The 17,532-nt window shown below is 47.7% G+C and overlaps 1 protein-coding gene across 21 annotated transcripts in view; it reads right to left on the bottom strand.

Moving 5' to 3' along the window:
* The window catches only part of ZNF185 (zinc finger protein 185 with LIM domain), a 65,949-nt gene that overhangs the window by 9,248 nt on the left and 39,169 nt on the right, over positions 1-17,532 (bottom strand). For 9 of the 21 annotated variants that reach the window (XM_070067411.1, XM_089323841.1, XM_089323843.1 and 6 more), the window contains 4 exons: positions 9,812-10,012; positions 5,817-5,927; positions 5,385-5,465; positions 1,304-1,375 (listed from right to left, as the gene is read on the bottom strand). In XM_070067411.1, the coding sequence (XP_069923512.1) occupies positions 1,304-1,375; positions 5,385-5,465; positions 5,817-5,927; positions 9,812-10,012 (465 nt within the window). The remainder of the gene's footprint in view (positions 1-1,303; positions 1,376-5,384; positions 5,466-5,816; positions 5,928-9,811; positions 10,013-17,532) is intronic. The other 12 variants (XM_070067413.1, XM_070067414.2, XM_089323839.1 and 9 more) reach the window with 5 other exon arrangements.

Below are 17,532 nucleotides of genomic sequence, written 5' to 3'. Positions count from 1 at the left end.
GGCCGGCACTGTGGCATAGTGGGTAATACTGCCATCTATGGTGCTGCCAGTGCATATGGCCACCAGTTCGAGTCCTGGCTGCTTCACTTCCGATCCAGCTCTCTGCTATGGCCTGGGAAAGCAGTAGAGGATGGCCCAAGTGCTTGGACCCCTGCACCCATGTGGAGACCTGGAAGAAGGTCCTGGCTCCTGGCTTCAGATTGGTGCAGCTCCATCTGTTGTGGCCATTTGGTGAGTGAACTGGCAGATGGAAGATCTCTTCCCCTTCCCCTGTCTCTCCCTCTCTCTGTAACTGCCTTTCAAATAAATAAATAAATAAATCTTTAAGAAAGAAAAAGATATCCTCCCCAAAAGACTCCTGCACTCAGTGAAGATCTGTTTGTCTCAATATTTTACCACCACCCATCTGAGCTCACATTCTCTGTGCATACAATGTGTGTAAGTGCAGGTGACTGGTGTTGCCCTTAGAAAGTCCATTTCCTTCCTCCAAGCTCAGCAATCCATTAGTAATGCTTGATTCTGGATTTAGTAGTTGTGCCATGAGGACAGAGTCCCCAGGGTAAGTGATCTTGCATACACTAGAAGTGGATGCCTCTTTGCCTTTGCTCTAGTATAACTGGGTGGATCATGGTTGTCTGACCAATCTTGCCTTTCTGCTAAGACTTCATCTGGTGATATGACTTACTAAGTGATGTGTGACCTCCTGTAATCTGGTTGCTTCTTCAGTCATAATGGAAGGGACCTCCTTGGCCCCATCAGCTCACCTGCCTCTATATCTGAATGCCTTTGGAGAAGTCAGAGCCTTAACTAACTCCGGACTCATCTCATTCAGTGTAACTTGTGTGAATTAAGTCTCTCAAATGCTTTTCTCTCCTGTTCCAACAATTTTAAAATAGAAATCTGTGATGAGGTTCATCTCCTGGGGACAGAGTTATGGCACAGCAGGTTAAGCTGCCACCTGTGAAGATAGCATTGTATATGAGTGCTGGGGCGAGTCCCAGCTAATCCACTTCCAATCCAGCTCCCAGCATAAGCCCAGGCAGGCAGCAGAGGATAGCCTAAATGCTTGGGCCCCTACCACCCACATGGGAAACCTGGAGAAAGCTCTTGGCTCCTGGCTTTGGCCTGGACCAGCTCTGGCTGTTGAGGTCATTTAAGAAATAAACCAGGGAGTGCAAGATTCTCTCTCTCTCCTTTCAAATAGTGTATTTTTAAAAAATTGCAAACAGATCAGACACTGCAAAGTTATATACAAAAGCAAAGAGACTTAGCATGGCAATTTTCCTTAAGAAAGCAGATATACCTCTCAGAGTACAGAGTGCTGTCATATGGGGGTTTCTTCTCCATGTCAAATGAGTCATCAGTGCCGCTGATGCTGCAGGAGTGTGATGATGGGAGAGAGCAGAGTAGAAGATGAGAGTCATGCCTGAGGGCACACTTTTCTGTGTGCCACAAGGTGAGACATGATTCTATACCACGGAGTGGCACTTGGTGCATACGGAGTGATGCCAAGGAAACATAATTCTCATGGAGAAGAGCTCATCCTCAGCGGATGGACAAGACACATGGTGGTGAGGGAGATGACAGGGGCAGGGGACTAGGATTCCTAAAACTGTATTACCAGGAAGACCCTCAGTTTCCAGGGAAGGGTAATCAACCAGCTACAATCCCTGGGTCTCTGTTAGTGAAGCTGTCATTCTCCCAGTAGAAATGTAGCAGCTCCATAAGGTAGTCAGCAGAATTGCTACTACAAGGTTGGGTGACCTGCAAAGGTTACATTGGGAAGAAGGGGTGAGCCAGCATTTCAACCCAGGTCCCAGTTCCTCCTAAGAATTAAGCTTATAATTAAACTTTCAGGAAGATAAAGTAAAAGGGCAAAATATGAGCCAGTGTTGTGATGTGGCAGATATGGCAGTGGTTTACATCCCAGCTGCTCCACCTCCGATCAAGCTCTCTGTTGTGGCCTGGGAAAGCAGTGGAAGATGGCCCAAGTCCTTGGGTCCCTGAAACCGCATGGGAGACCAGGAGAAGGCTCCTGGCTCCTGGCTTTGGATAGGCCCAGCTCCAACTGCTGCAGCCATTTGGAGAGTGAACCAGTGGATGGAATCTCTCTCTCTCTCTCTCTCTCTCTCTCTCTCTCTCTCTGTAACTCTGTCTTTCCAATAAATAAATAAACCATAATAAAAAGGGAAAGGGAGGCAAAACACAACAGGCTAAGCAATCCCCACTACTCAACAAAGCAAGTCCACTTTTTTTAAATAATACATGTTTTGACTGAATGTTCAGTTCAATTGTAAAATGAATGGAATTGTCAGAGTCTAAGCATTAACTAAAATTTTTTTTAAAGATTTATGTATTTGAACGGCAGAGTGACAGAGAAGGAGAGACAGAGAGAGAGAGATTTCATCCACTGGTTCACTCCTCAAATGGCCACAATGGCCAGGGCTAGGCTAGCTGAAACCAGGAGCCAGGAACTCCATCTGAGTCTCCCACATGGGTAACACGGCCATCTTCTACTGCTTTCTCATGTGCATTAGTGAGGATCTAGATCAGAAGTGGAGCAGCTAGGACTTGAACAGGTACTCTGATGTGGAATGCTGGTGTTGCAAGGGCTGGCTTAACCTGCAGTTTCACAATGCTGGCCCTGTAAGCATTAAATATAACAAAGCGGTAGGACTGGGAGAAGAAAAACCTGAGGATGGATACAGCTCAGTTAAGCAGCTGTCAGACAGCTGCCATAGGTGTGCCAGAGGCTTCACAGAAATTATTTCTAATCTCAAAACCTAATCAAAGAAAAACTAGAGAGAGAAAATAGATGAGTTGGGGGAGGCTGATAAGAGGTATAGGGCTGTTGTAGGGGCAATGAAGTGTTCTGGAAATGGATACTGGTGGTGGTGGCACACCTATGTGAATATACCCAAAATCACCAAATGATATACTTTTAAGTGTGAAACGCAACTCAATAAAGCTGTTGAGAAAAACTACCTTAAAAGGTTATAGATGAGAAAACAGGCTTAGAGAAGTTGAGACTGTTGCCCCAACAGTGGGAGGTGTCAGCAAAAACATCAACTGAAGGACCTGTTTCAGTGTGGGTATCCAGTATACTTCCATCTGGCATGAAGCAGCAGATGGAGACGTGATCAGTAAGAAGCTACATGTGGGGTCAGTGTTGTGGTGCAGCAGGTTAAGCCACCACTTGTAATGCTGGCATTTCTTGCTGGAGTGCCAGTTGGAGTCCCAGCCACTACACTTCCAATCCAGCTCCCTGCTAATGTACCTGGGAAAGCAGCAGCTTTGGCATGGCCCAGCCCCGATTGTTGCTTGCATTTGGGCAATGAACCAATGGATGGAAGATCTCTTTCTCTGCCCCTCATTCTCTATCACTCTGCTTTTGAAATAAATGAATCAGTGAATGAATGAATGAATTTAAAAGAAAAAGAAATTACTGTGGCCAGTGTTGTGGCATAGCAGATAAAGCTGCTGCCTGTGAATGGGCATATGATATGGGCACCGGTTCAAATCCTAGCTGCTCCACTTCCAATCTAGCTCCCTGATAATGCACCTGGGAAAGCAGCAGAAGATGGCCCAAGTGCTTGGAACCCTGAACCTGTGTGGGAGACCCAGAGGAAGCTCCTAACTCCTGGCTTTGGATTAGCCCAGCTCCGGCTGTTTCAGCCATTTGGAGAGTGAACCAATGGATGGAAGATCTCCCTCTCTCTCTCTCTCTCTCTCTCTCTCTGAACTCTTCCTTTTAATATTTCCTGAATTGATGTTTCCCTTTTCTCACCATGGAGAACAAAGCTGGTGGTGTGTTTGCCTCCCATTTCCTGGTATAAATGGCATCTTGGGGGCTGGCATTGTGGCATAATGGGTACAGCCACCATCTACAACACTGGCATCCCATATAGGTGAGATTCATGTCCTGGCTGCTCCACTTCTGATCCAGCTTCCTGTTAATGCACCTGGGAAGGCACCTGAGGATGACCCAAGGGCTTGGGCCCTTCTAGCCACATGGAAGGCCTGGAGGAAGCTCTCGTATCCTGGCTTCAGCCTGGCCCAGCCCTAGCTGTTGCGGCCATTTGGGGAGTAAACCAGTAGATGAAAGACTCTCTTTCTCTCTCTCTCTCTCTCTCTCTCTCTCTCTCTCTCTCTCTAACTCTGCCTTTCAAATAAATAAAATAAACTTTAAAAAAAAGAAAAGAAGTTACATGTGTATCAGGAATTGTTGTCACATGTGTGTTGAAACAAGACTGCCCAGCATGATGGAAAGAGTAGGGGTTGACAAGAGGATCCCTGTGATCTGCAGTGGGATGTATTAACAGTTTTCTTTTTTAAAAAAATGTATTCCCATCACTTTTTAAAAAATATTTACTTATTTATTTGAAAATCAGAGACATAGAGAAGGAGAGAGAGAGAAAGAGAGACCGAGAAAGACCGAGAGAGATCTTCCATACACTGGTTCACTCCCCAAGTGACCAAAACAGCCAGAGCTGGGCCAGACTGAAAGACTGGAGCTTCTTCTGGGTCTTCGACATGGGTTCAGGGGCCCAAGCACTTGGGCCATCTCCCACTGCTGTCCAAGGTGCATTAGCAGGGAGCTGGATTGGAAGTGGAGCAGCCGGGACTTGAACTGGAATCCTTATGGGATGCTGGCACCACAGGAGGGGGCCTAACCTATGCCACAGTGCTGGCCCCTAATTAACAGCTCTTGAAAAAAATGATGCTCTTGGAATTTCACAACAGACAGCGACAGGGGATGGTGTTGTGTCACCATGGGTAAAGCTGCCACCTGCAACATCGGCATCCCATGTGGACACCAGTTTGTGTCCCAGCTGTTCCACTTCTGATGCAGCTCCCCATTACTAGTCTGAGAAAAGCAGCGGAGGATGGCTTAAGTACATGGGTTCCTGCCACCTACTTGGGAGACCCAGATGAAACTCCTAGCTCCTGGCTTCAGCCTGGCCAAGCCGTGGCCATTGCAGCCATCTAGGGAGTGAACCAGAGGATAGAAGATTCATTCTCCTCCCCACCCCCTCTTATTCTCCCTCTCCTTCTTTCTGTAACACTGCTTTTCACATATTTTTTTTAATCTTAAAAAAAAAGACAGCAGCAAAGACAAGCAGAAAAGGATTCCATGGGAAATGGGGTACAGGATGACTTAACCATGAAAGAAGAACTCAAAAGTACCCAGTTAGGTAGAAACAGCTGAAAATGCATAAATCACATCAGCATGCAATTATGTTACCCAATCATTCAACAAACAATGATCTACAACCTGTCTTAAACCAAGACCTGGATTAGATACTGGTGACAAAGGAATGGGGACAAGATGGAGCCTGCCAGGAGAAGGCCATGACCTGGATGTCTCTGGGGCTTTCTCTTACCTGCCATAGTGGGAAGATGCTGGCTTTCTGGAAGACACTTCACTAGCATTCATGTACTCCTTCACAAAGACAATTCCTTGGCTGTGGAAGGAGCACAGCAGAACAAAAAGAGGTACGCTAGAAGAATCCAGGGGACTGGCCTTGGCCCAGAGGAAGGGTCCAGGACTAAGAGGACCCCAGCCTGCTATGAAGTAACTGAGGATACTCTGGCAAGGCCTACAGCAGAGGTATCTGTAGTGTTTTGAGCCCTAGAAAAAGGGGGAGTTCAGACTGGAGGCATTAAGACTGCACTTATATGGCCCTTGGCCAAAAGGCTGCCAAGGAGTTGAGCAAGGCATTACAAGGAAGCTGAGTCATTGACCTCCAGAAAGGACACAGGAAAGCCCCTGTGCCCAGGGAACATCTTCCAGGGTGCCAGGTATCCCTTCTTACGTGGTTGAGCTGGAGTCCAATTCACTGGGGGGAGCTGGAACATAAATGTGAGGCTGTTCAGAAGTGGCAGTGACAGTAACAGTGACCATGCAACTTGAAGGGCTTCTCACCCTGTAAAGAATGGAGAGGAGGTGAACTGGTTAACATGGAGAGCTGGGGGCTGGCGCCATGGCTCACTTGGTTAATCCTCCACCTGCAGCGCTGGCATCCCATGTGGGTGCCAGGTTCTAGTCCCAGCTGCTCCTCTTCCAGTCCAGCTCTCTGCTGTGGCCTGGGAAGGCAGTGGAGGGTGGCCCAAGTGCTTGGGCCCCTGCACCCATGTGGGAGACCAGGAAGAAGCACCTGGCTCCTGGCTTTGGATCAGCACAGCGCCAGCTGTAGTGGCCATTTGGGGAGTGAACCAACGGAGGGAAGACCTTTCTCTCTGTCTCTGTCTCTCTCTCTTACTGTCTAACTCTATCTGTAAACAAATGAAAAAAAAAACATGGAGAGCTGACATCTTCCAGGGTTTTCGGGGTCTAATCCCAAGCCTGCCCTTTCAAAGCATTTAAAATGCCAGGACCAGCCCTGTGGCGTAGAAGGTTAAGCCTCCGCCTGTGATGCTGGCATCCTATATCAGCACTGGTATGCATCTCAACTGTTCCACTCCCGATAAAGCTCCCTGCTAATGCACCTGGGAAAGCGACGCATGGAGGTTCAGCAAAACCATGAGACCTGTCAGTTTCCTGCCTCTGCTGATAGTGGATGCCTTCCAGAATATGCTGCATCTGATTTCTCTTCTCCTCAACACAAAAATTCATTTGACCCTCTGCCTGTTTGCCTTGTCTTCTTCAGAGAGTCTTCTGCACGATGGGAGTCAGGGCAGCAATGGAGTATGGCCCAAATGCTTGAACCCCTGCACCCTGGTGGGAGTCTTGGAAGAAGCTCCTGACTTCTGGCTTCGACTGGCTCAACCCTGGCTGTTGTAGCCATTTGGAGAGTGACCAGTGGATGGAAGTCCTCTCTGTCTCTCCTTCTCTAAGTCTGTCATTCAAATAAATAAAGTAATTTTTAAAAAGAAGAATGCCAGTGTTTTATAATAATGCCTGCAAATCACTCAGAGATCAACTCATGGAATACCTTGTTTCACAGGCAAGAAAACCTAGGCTGGGGGTGGGGTGGAGACATGGTCCGGGGCCTCATGTCAGACTCTGATCTTCCAGTATCTGCCGAGAACTCTTGACTGCGGCCAGGAGCCTTGGCCTCTGTGACTCCCTCCGAGTGGAGTCAAGGAGCTTTCAGAGATGTGACAGGAGGGGGAAGAATTACAAGACACAGCTTGGCTCACCTCCTCACTGGATAGGACAGTGCCTTACTAAGACCCCCCACCATCACCGACGCAGCCCTGACTCCCATCCTGCAGAGGACTCTCTGAAGAAGACAAGGCAAACAGGCAGAGGGTCAAATGAATTTTTGTGTTGAGGAGAAGAGAAATCAGATGCAGCATATTCTGGAAGGCATCCACTACCAGTAGAGGCAGGAAACTGACAGGTCTCATGGTTTTGCTGACCCTCCATGCTTTGGTCACAATGCATGGCCCTTGGCATGGAATCTGATTTTTGAGGCATCTAACAAGGCCTTTCTTTGGCTAAGCCCTTTACAGGCTCTCACTGTGCCTCCCCCACTCGCAAACCCTATACCCACTGCTGCAGTTGCCCACTGCACTTGAGGGCATTCTGTTGGGCACCAGCACTGACCACCCTGTGTAACTTCCAGCTCACATCTGTCCAACCTCTAGTAGTCTTGGGCTACCACTATGGACACACAACACAGGCCTGGGCTGATTTGAGCTTCTCTCCAACATGCTGCCACTCAGGTCTGTACATAGTTGCCTTCCTCTGGTGCAGGCTCTGAGGTATAACTCCCTTGTTAAATAATCCAGTGCCCAAGACCCCATCTAGCATAAGAGTGGGGAGGGGGGCCGGCACTGTGGCGTAGTGGTTAAAGCCCTGGCCTGCAGTGCTGGCATCCCAAATGGGCGCCGGTTTGAGTCAGCTGCTCCACTTCCAATCCAGCTCTCTGCTGTGGCCTGGGAAAGCAGTAGAAGATGGCCCAGGTCCTTGGGCCCCTGCACCCATGTGGGAGACCTGGAAGAAGTTCCTGGCTCCTAGCTTCGGATCAGTGCAGCTCTGGCCGTTGCAGCCATGTGGGGAGTGAACCAGTGGATGGAAGATTCTCTCTCTCTGCCTCACCTTCTTTCTCTGTGTAACTCTGACGTTCAAATAAATAAATCTTTAAAAATAAGAGTTGGGAGGGAAAAGAACAATAATGACCTAGAACCTGACTAGTTGCCCTGCTCACAGTCTTAATCTACGTCCTCTCATTTGCAACTCAAGCTCAAGCCATACTAACTGATGTGAAGATCGCCTGGATGTGCCGAGCTCTGTCATGCCTTTACAGACTTGCCACTGTGGGCTGGGTGAGACAGCCTGCCTCAATATACTCTATCGCCATTTGTCTATTCCCCTATCACCCTGGGATTCAGGAAAGCACCATGGAGATGGAGAAGGGTCCCCTGGGAAGCTGGAAAGACAGATGGAACATGAAATGCAGAGCCAAGGAATGAAAGGATTGAGTATGAGAGGAAGGCAATTAGACCGTCTGCTGACCGAACACCTAGCAAGGATCAGGCATCCTTGGATCCATGTCCAGCAGAATAGTCAAAGGGAGAGAAGAATTAAAAGGGCGAGGTAAAAACAGATCTCAGGATGATCCTGCCCCCTCCCAGGACTACCATGGGAGTAACAGGAGCCCTCCAACAGTCCCCATCCCTTGTACAATAACATCTCACCTCCTTCCCAATTGCCTTCTCTCCCTAACCTTCCAGACCCTACAAAACCCAGCTCCTGGCCCCTCCTCAACTCATTTCCTATCTGCCAACCAACCTAGCTACATTACCCTGTGCCTGGGTGCCCCTCTATCAGAGTACCAACTTATTTTGGTTGTAAGGCAGTTTCCATAGCCCAGCAATTGACAGCACAGGCTCTGGGCTCTGACTGCCCAGGGACTAATCCTTGTTAAGCCATTTCCTGGAACCAAGAGATATTAAGAGGCTAGAGGTCACAGCAAGGCAGGTAAGGGGACAAGAAAAAAACAGTCACAAGGTGCCAGAAATGAGGGAATCTGGAAAATGATAAGTTCTGAAGGCACAAAAGCCAATGGATGGCCTCCTAGGGATGAATGCTGAGTCTGGGAGACAGATATGATCCAACAATTCCAACTTTCCATGGACTTTTAGAAACAAAAATTGACAGAATGCTTCAAGATGGTGTATAATCTTATACTAGATTGATTGTAAAAATACACGTTCAAAACTCACGGCTGTTTTAAAATGTGACAAAAATATTGCACAAATTCACTAGGTCTTCAAAGTTGGGAACTTCTGAGAGCTACTGAAAACAGGATTTGGTGGGTGGCCACAGGAAAGACATCAAGGGATCAGTGCTGTCCAGTACTGCTTTGCTCCTTGGCTTCATTCAGAAAACTCACAACCCCTGGTTCTTCAGGCTACTGCTGCCAGTCTCTTGCAACTACTGCCCAACCTTAGGTCACTATGGTGGAGATGAGTTATTGCCCAAATACCGCCCTTGTATGGCCATCCTGCACACAGTGCCAGAGGAACTGATCTTCCATCTAGTAACTTTTAATTATGCTCCTCAGAGATGGTTCGTGCCTGTGACAAAAGAACCCACACCCTTCCCTCAGACCAGGTTTTCTCTGCACTGCCCTGTGTCAGGCTTGCTCCAACAGGGTTGATGCCATGATCCACAACTGAAACTATGATGACCTATCCCTGCGATGCTCCCATCTGCTCTGCAGCTCTACGGCTCATTACTAGTCACACTTACACAGTGTAGTGGGCATGCCTAGCTTGTGGTGGGCTTGTCCTGGGTTGTAACCCCTGGCCAAGAACCCTGGCTCCAACAGGCAGGATTCCAGTGCAGCTTGGCCCTTACCTGCTGGCACAGCCCTCCGGTTCAGGTTCAAGGAGCTTCTCGGGTGCCCTGGGGCTGCCCTGCCGCTCTGGGACGCTGGGATCTGCAGGTTGCTGAGCGGGTGCAGTTGGGTCTTCATGGCCTTCTCTCAGGGCTCCAGGCCTCTCCTGCTGGGCTTCTCCCACCTTGGTGGCCACACTGTTCTCACCACCAGCCACGGTGCTGAGGAAGAATGAACACCCTTATGGAGAGAGTGCCCTGAGACTCGTCCCTGCTCACCCAGAGCACGCCAGCTGGCACCTCCCACAGGCATGGAGGGGTTCACCTCCCGGGTGGTGGGGCTGAGAGCAGCAGACAAGTACGGACCACACACCCTGGGGAGCAGTTCGTGTCCTCTTCAGAGGACCTCAGTATCACTGCTTTCTAAGGCAAGGTACACTTGATGAATTAAGGAAGTGTTAAAAGACAAAGTCTTCTTGCTGGAAAAACATTAGCATTCCTTTTCCGCTCAGTCCATTGCCATCCCCTTTTCCGTCCTTACCCGCCTCCAGCCCACCTGGCCCCTTAAAAAGGCCTGAGTCATCCAGTACTGTAAATCGTCCTGTAGTCGGCCAGGCGCAGAAGGCGCTTGTCCATGTGGAAAGGGGTTTCTCCCCTAGACTACCCTGGAAAGCTAGCAGGGGGAGAAAGCCGGGGAGCAAGTCCATAGCGGCGGCGGGATTCCCAAACCAGCAGTGGACTTCACAAAGAGGGGGAAGGGCCAGGAAGTTTGCAGGGCGGGTCTGAAGAGGAGCAGCCGGGCCCATTTGTGATCCTCGCGCACCACCTCGCGGCCAGTGTGCGCAAGGCAGCAGCAGAACCCAAGCCAACACCTCATCACAGCCCGGATAACCATTTTGTTGGTTGACGGTCTAATTTCCCAAAGGGCTCGGACGCCCTAGCTGATGGTTGTAGGAAATGGCGGCGTGCGCAGGCGCACTAACTACAGTCAAACGCGGTCCTAGACGCGGGGTCCCGGCGCGCGCACGCGCGCGCTCATGCAGACGGATTGCTGCGGCCACTTTGTTTTCAGAGCTAGGAAGTCATCTTCTTTATTGCAAGATATATTGTTATGAGTTTATATAGTTTTCATCTCATTTTTACAGATGGTAACGCTGGGTTAAGGACCCACTTGCAGCTAATAAATGATAGGATGGGACATCCCTTTTTGCCCCCATCGCTAAACTTGATCTTGTGACCGTTGCTACACTGACAGAGACACTAAGTAACACTTATTGTAGTAAGTAGGCCTTATGGTGGGGTGGAAGCAGACACCAGGGTTCATCAGTTAAATGTACCATTTAAAAGGCTGGCACTGTGGCTTAGCCGGTAAAGCCAATGCCTGCAATGCCAGCATCCTATAAGGGAACCGGTTCCAGTCCTAGCTGCTCCATTTCCAATCCAGCTCTCTGCTACTGCACATGGAAAAGCAGTAGAAGATAGCCCAAGTTCTTGGGCCCCTGCACCCTTGTGGGAGACCTGGAAGAAGCTCCTGGCTCCTGGCTTTGGATCAATGCAGCTCCAGCCCTTGAGACCATCTGGGGAGTGGACCAGCAGATGGAAAACCTCTCTCTCTCTCTCTCTCTCTCTCTCTCTCTCTCTGCCTTTCAATTAAATAAATAAATCTTTTAAAAACAAATGTCGCATTTAAAACAAAAGTCCCTTTCAACTTCAGGTTCCCATACCACCCCCACACAGTCCCTTCCACCCACCCAACTCTATAGAAAGAGCTCTCTGCACTCACTCTTGTTACTGTTTCATTCTCGTTTTAGCATTCAACATTCCACAGAAGCTGTTAGTGCTTCTCTGAAAATCTGTGCTGGACCCCTGCCCTTCCCCCATATGATCTTACAACACATCTTGCACACCATAATGAGCCTACTGATCAGAGGCTTGGGTGTCCTGGCATTGTCTAAGTGCTATAGAAGTTTATATGGACTATCAATGTCTGTACTTCTTTGAGGGGGTACCAAAATGTTGTGCAGAAGGAACAGCTCTTTTTTTTTTTTTTTTTTTTTTTTTTGCCCTTCCATGGCAGCACACTAGCTGGCCTCCTGCTCCTCTGGCCATTCCTTATCCTTGCCTTTTGACAGGTTTCTCTTGTTTTGGCCTACTTACTAATATGGATGTTCCTATGGGGTTGCAACACCAACATCTTCTCTTCTTACTTTATGCATGCTTCAGGAACAATATTATCCATTTTTATGGCTTCCATTGCCACTGACATACACAGGACTCCCAAATGTCCTTTTTCATTCCACACTTTGTTCCTAAATCCCAGTCCCATTTATCACAGCATCTGTCTCCTGAGCCTCTTTTTCTTTTCTTTTTTAAGACTTAACTATTTATTTGAAAGGCAGAGTTCCAGAGAGACAGAGAGACAGATCTTCCATCTGTTGGTTCACTCCCAAAAGGCCACATAGACTAGGGCTGAGCCATGCTGAAGCCAGGAGCTTCTTCCTGTCCCTGGTGCAGGGACCTAAGGACTTGGTCCATTTTCCACTGCCTTCCCAGGCACACCAGGAGGAAGCTGGACTGGAAATGGAGCAGCCGGGACTCGAACCAACACCCACATGGGATGCCAGCACCGTAGATGGCAACTTACCCACTGCACCACAGCACTACCCCAAGACCTTACCTCTTACATGTCTCATAAGTATCACACCTAACATGCCCTGAATGTATTTTCTTATTTCCCCTGGTTGAGAGTCTAAGTGAAAGGAGATGGCATTTTTTGAGATAAAGAACACATGGGAGAAGTATAACTGGTGTGCATTAATTTGTTTTATTTAGGTGAGAAAGATTGTGTTGTGAAAAATGTTTGAGACAAGCTGTAATTTGGAATACTGCAGATGTCTATAAGGCAACCCTGTGGAAGCACACTTAGGCATACCTGCCACTCATTAACAGCTATGTTTCCTCTTGTTCTTCAGGAGTTTTTGGCCAGAATTGGTTACTGCCTGGGGTGTTTATAATTGTATTTCTTATACTCTCCTCTGCCTTGACCAAACTCTACGCAGGCACCTCTCCTCCCCACATACCCCTGAACTTTGGCTTACCCTTGCTTCAGGTAGCAATTCAGAACATGCCACACTCATCAGCTTATGCTGAGGGACACATCTCCAGTCAAGCTATGCCCATCAGGTTCTCCCATGCTTGCCCAATTGCCTCTTAAAAGTAGATACTTGCTCTGCTTACCTATCTCTTTCAGAGAAAAAAAAAGGTCTTTTTCTTTGCTCAATTTTATGATGCTTGTAAATTTTAAGGTTGCAGGATTATTCCTATCATAAGTCTTTCCCAGATAAAATTTTTCCTTATCTATGTCCAAAATGAATGAAGGGACAAACGAATAGTGGATGACTGATTGTTGCCCTCTTATTTCCTGGCTGTGCCCTTTGCTTCTGCTTTCTCCCTTCTCAGTTCTCTCAGTGACTCAAACGTTTTCCCTTATACAAAAGGGTCTTCACTATTGCTGTGATAAACTTTTATTAAATTCAAGTATTCTTTTATATATATTTTTTTCCTTGCAGAGTACTAGAAGGTGGGTATATTGTGTTTTGTTTGTTTGTTTGTTTGTTTTTGTTTTTTTGACAGGCAGAGTTAGACAGTGAGAGAGAGAGAGACAGAGAGAAAGGTCTTCCTTCTGTTGGTTCACCCCTCAAATGGCCGCTACAGCTGGCACTGCGCCGATCCGAAGCCAGGAGCCAGGTGCTTCCTCCTGGTCTCCCATGAGGGTGCAGGGCCCAACCACTTGGGCCATCCTCCACTGCCTTCCCGGGCCACAGCAGAGAGCTGGACTGGAAGAGGAGCGACCGGGACAGGATCCGGCGCCCCAACCGGAACTAGAACCCGGGATGCTGGTGCCACAGGTGGAGGATTAGCCAAGTGAGCCACGGCGCTGGCCAAAGTCAACTATTCCTCACACAAGGAACCAATATGGTTCAAGTGACTAAGGAGTCTGTCTCACCAGCAAAGTCATCCAAGAAATCCAACTTATTCTTTTTATCCCAAAAATTACATTGTTCTTCTCACCCCCAGTCATCTGAAGTGACTGTTAGTGGGTTATTCAAGTTAAAGCTGAAAGCAACAGTGTCCCATATGCTAAGGTCTTATCTTTAGTACTGATTGCCCTATGATTCTCTACTGCTGGGTCATATCAATTTCCTCATATGAAACAACAGCTGCCTGCCATGAGAAATCCATATTGTCTGGGTTTTTCAAAGATTCTAATCTTGTCAACCCAGACATTCTATTGACAAGGATTTTTCCTATCCTCCATTCACTCTCCTTCACAAGTTCTGCTGGTATCACTGCCTACATCTCAGGAAGCTCTCAGTCTGCCTTTCTGGCATAAAGGAAAGTGCACCCGGCTTTCCTCCTAGTGCATCCCCAGACTGGGGATGAGGCAAGTCTTGCTACTTGGGACTGTTAAAAGTAACTGGCCTTTAGTCCCTCTGGCCCCAAAACTCCAAAGACCACCTATCCAGAGCCATGGTATAATTCACCCTTCCCGGTGAATGGCATCTGGTCTACTAGAGATGCCATGCTAGTGGTCAAGCTCAAAGACTGGAAATAGGGGACCCAGTAGGTCTAGAAAATGGACTTGTCTAGAGCCATAGTCTAGCAGCCTCCAAAACTTGGACCCCTGAGAAGAAGTGAGGAAGGGCACTTTCATAGCGGTGCTCCCTACCTTACAAACACAGCAATATGCCAGGGCAACCTACCCAAGCCAGCCTTGTAGGAGCCTCTACCTGAAAGCCTGAGCATTGCCTATTTAAGTATGCTGCCTTGGCCCACGATCTCCATGGACTGGGCACTTGCTTAGTCAGTTCCAGGTAGCACAGAAACAGATTGGAGACAACACATAGTCTATCCAGCTGCTCCACACAGAAATGTTGCTTTCTGAATTGACATTTGCCTCTCCTTTTCTACTGCTTCAAGTCTTAGCTGTTTGCCCAATTCTCAGTTTATTCTACTTAGTTTATAATTCTCTCTGTGTCCATTTTCAAAGTTACTACTAAAGTCTGGGCCCCATCATGTCTTCCATGGAAAACTGCACCCACTTCTTGGCTCTTCTCCCTGCCTCCGCTCTGCCCATCTCCAGTCCACTTTTTTCACTATCACTGTAGAGACCAATCCAAGGCACTAATCTCACCATAATCCCACTTTGTTCCTTTCTGGCTGATTTTTGTCCTGCAAAGAAAGCCCAAAGTGTTTACTATGGTATAAGGGACTAACCTTGATCATTTATCCAACTCCTCCACCACTTCTCACCATAAACTACCCAGATCAAACCAAAGCATGCTCTCCAGTTAGCTGTGTACACTAGCAGGAGATTCCCCACACCTCCTCTTTGCCACCTGGAAAACTTCTTCAAGAAGACCTCGTGACACTTCTGTGCAGCCTTCCCTGATTCCACAAGGATGGCCAAAGTAGATGCTCTTTCTTATATGTGCCCATTTTAACTTAGCATACCTCTAGGTCAGCACTTACCACTGTTGAGGGCTGTGACCTCCTTGAAGACAGGAATCAAATCTTATTTATCTACATTCCCAGTGTTTAGTATATGGCTTGCATTGTGTAGTTACTAAGTACAATTTGGTTTAATAATGGAATGCATACCTTATTAATTCAGAGCAAAAATCAGACTGTGCACATCTGTCTACTCAATACCTGTCCTGCCTCCCCACCAACATCCAGCGCAGAAACAGAGCTGCCTTCTTCCTGCCCAAGGTTCTAGGACTGCACGATGACCACAGTGATCCTTCTCCTTTGAGTTTGTTCATGTCTCTTGGAACTCTGCTTACCCCACATGTAGTTCATCTCTTGAACATATAAACATGTACATGTTGCTGCCACCTCAAGGAAACCATCCCACATTCATGGCTTTATGGCCAACATTTTAGAGTTCTACACCTATGAACTACACCTCATATTTTCCACTCCCTCCAGAATCCACCATAATCCAACCACATACTTCCCTGTTCCCCCATATTAGCAAATCTCATGAGCCTATTTCAGGGTCTATAGCACATTGGAAAATTAGCTCACCCTGGTTTGGTTTCCAAACTGTAATTTTTTCAGAGTGCATTTTTTCTTGGTTATTCTATTTAGCTAAAACTTGCCTTCTCAGTACCTCTCCACAATGCCTCTTCCTCCTCAAGACCCTTTAGTATGGTTTTCTACAATTAGAGCCCATCTACCTTTGTTTCTTTCTTATCTATTCTCATTTTATATCCTTGGTTAGGGCTTTAGGGAGAAATAATACATCCTCTTTTTTTTTCTTTTTGAAACAAAAGAGGCACAGATACATGTCAGATAATGGAGGTAGGTAACTCTCAGATGTACAACTCAAAAAGAAGGCTCCCTCTGCATCCCTGAAGCACACAGACCTCTCCAAGGGAACTTGTAGAGACAGAGAAGCAGGAAATATGCGTTTTATACACATTGGCTTCCAAATAGATTCTCTGATCCACCTCTTATGCTCTTGCACTTGCCGCCTAGCAGCTGACAACTCCCAACTCCCAAGCTCCTGGTCAGATGTTTGCTCGACTCCAGATCCGTTAATTCAGTATCCCACTAGACACTGTTGCCTGCATCCCCTACAGGCACTTCAAATTCTGTGTGGGCCAATGACCTTATCAAATCTTCATAGCAACCCCTCCATCCCTCACGCTCAGCTAGTTCCCAGCACCACCCACCCAGTCACCTAGTGCTGCAATCTGGATCAGCCTTAGGTACTGCTTTTCCCTCACTGGTACCTGTAATAACCCAGTGACACTTGTGGCCTCAAAACGGCCCCTTGTTCTACACAAGAAGTCTTCTAACAGATCTCCTGCCTTGTCTTTCCACACCCCCATCCCAGGCCTGATCCTGCACAGGGCAGTGGAGGGATCGTCCTACAATTAAAGTCTCCACAGTTTCCTCTACCTGGAAGTCTTTATCCAGCATGTCCTTCAGGCAAAACCCTTCTTCATCCTTCCAAGCCCAGTTCCAACCTTACTGCACCTATAACGAAAGCTTTCCCTGGCACCATGACCACCCCTCAAAAACCAAAATAAAAACAGAACTGATCACCTCCAGCTTTGTCTAGGGGCTACACCAATTGGAAAAGTGACCAGTAGTGACACTCAGTGTTTGTGGATTGGGCCCCTCCAGGCTTGAGACCAAGGAGTCAAAGATGTGTTGGGTACTCTTAAATTAGAAAACCTGGCCCTAAAATAACTTTGTAGAAGCCCCAGAACCATGAGGATGGATGAGTGGGGCCCCCACAGATTCCACCATTGCTGCTCTCCTTGGGCAGCGAGACTCTTGGCTCCCTCCTCTACCATTTCTACCTTGTGTAAAGAGATTTTCACTTTGATCTGCAGAAGTGACAAGTGCTTTTTGTTTGCATTCCTGGAAACGACTGAGTTATACAAGCCCACTACATTGTAATGATCTGTTGTTTCTTTAGTATTGGAACCAGGAGGCTATGTACCTTCCAGAGAACCTTGACTTGGAAACATGCCCCTGCCCCTCAACACACACCACATGATCACCAATAGTTACAGTCATCCTTACCCTGTCACTCACATCCCACATCACTCACTCACGCCTTCTCGATCATGCTGCTTTCCTCTCACTATGGCCTGCTCTCTGCTTTGCCTTGTCATTCTCATTCATTCTCTCTCTCTCTCTCTCTCTCTCTCTCTCTCTCTCTC

Source organism: Oryctolagus cuniculus, chromosome X (genome assembly GCF_051225735.1).
Source record: "Oryctolagus cuniculus isolate XC-2025 breed Fujian yellow rabbit chromosome X, ASM5122573v1, whole genome shotgun sequence".
Classification (NCBI taxonomy): Eukaryota; Metazoa; Chordata; class Mammalia; order Lagomorpha; family Leporidae; genus Oryctolagus; species Oryctolagus cuniculus.
This window is presented reverse-complemented; position numbering and strand designations above follow the sequence as displayed.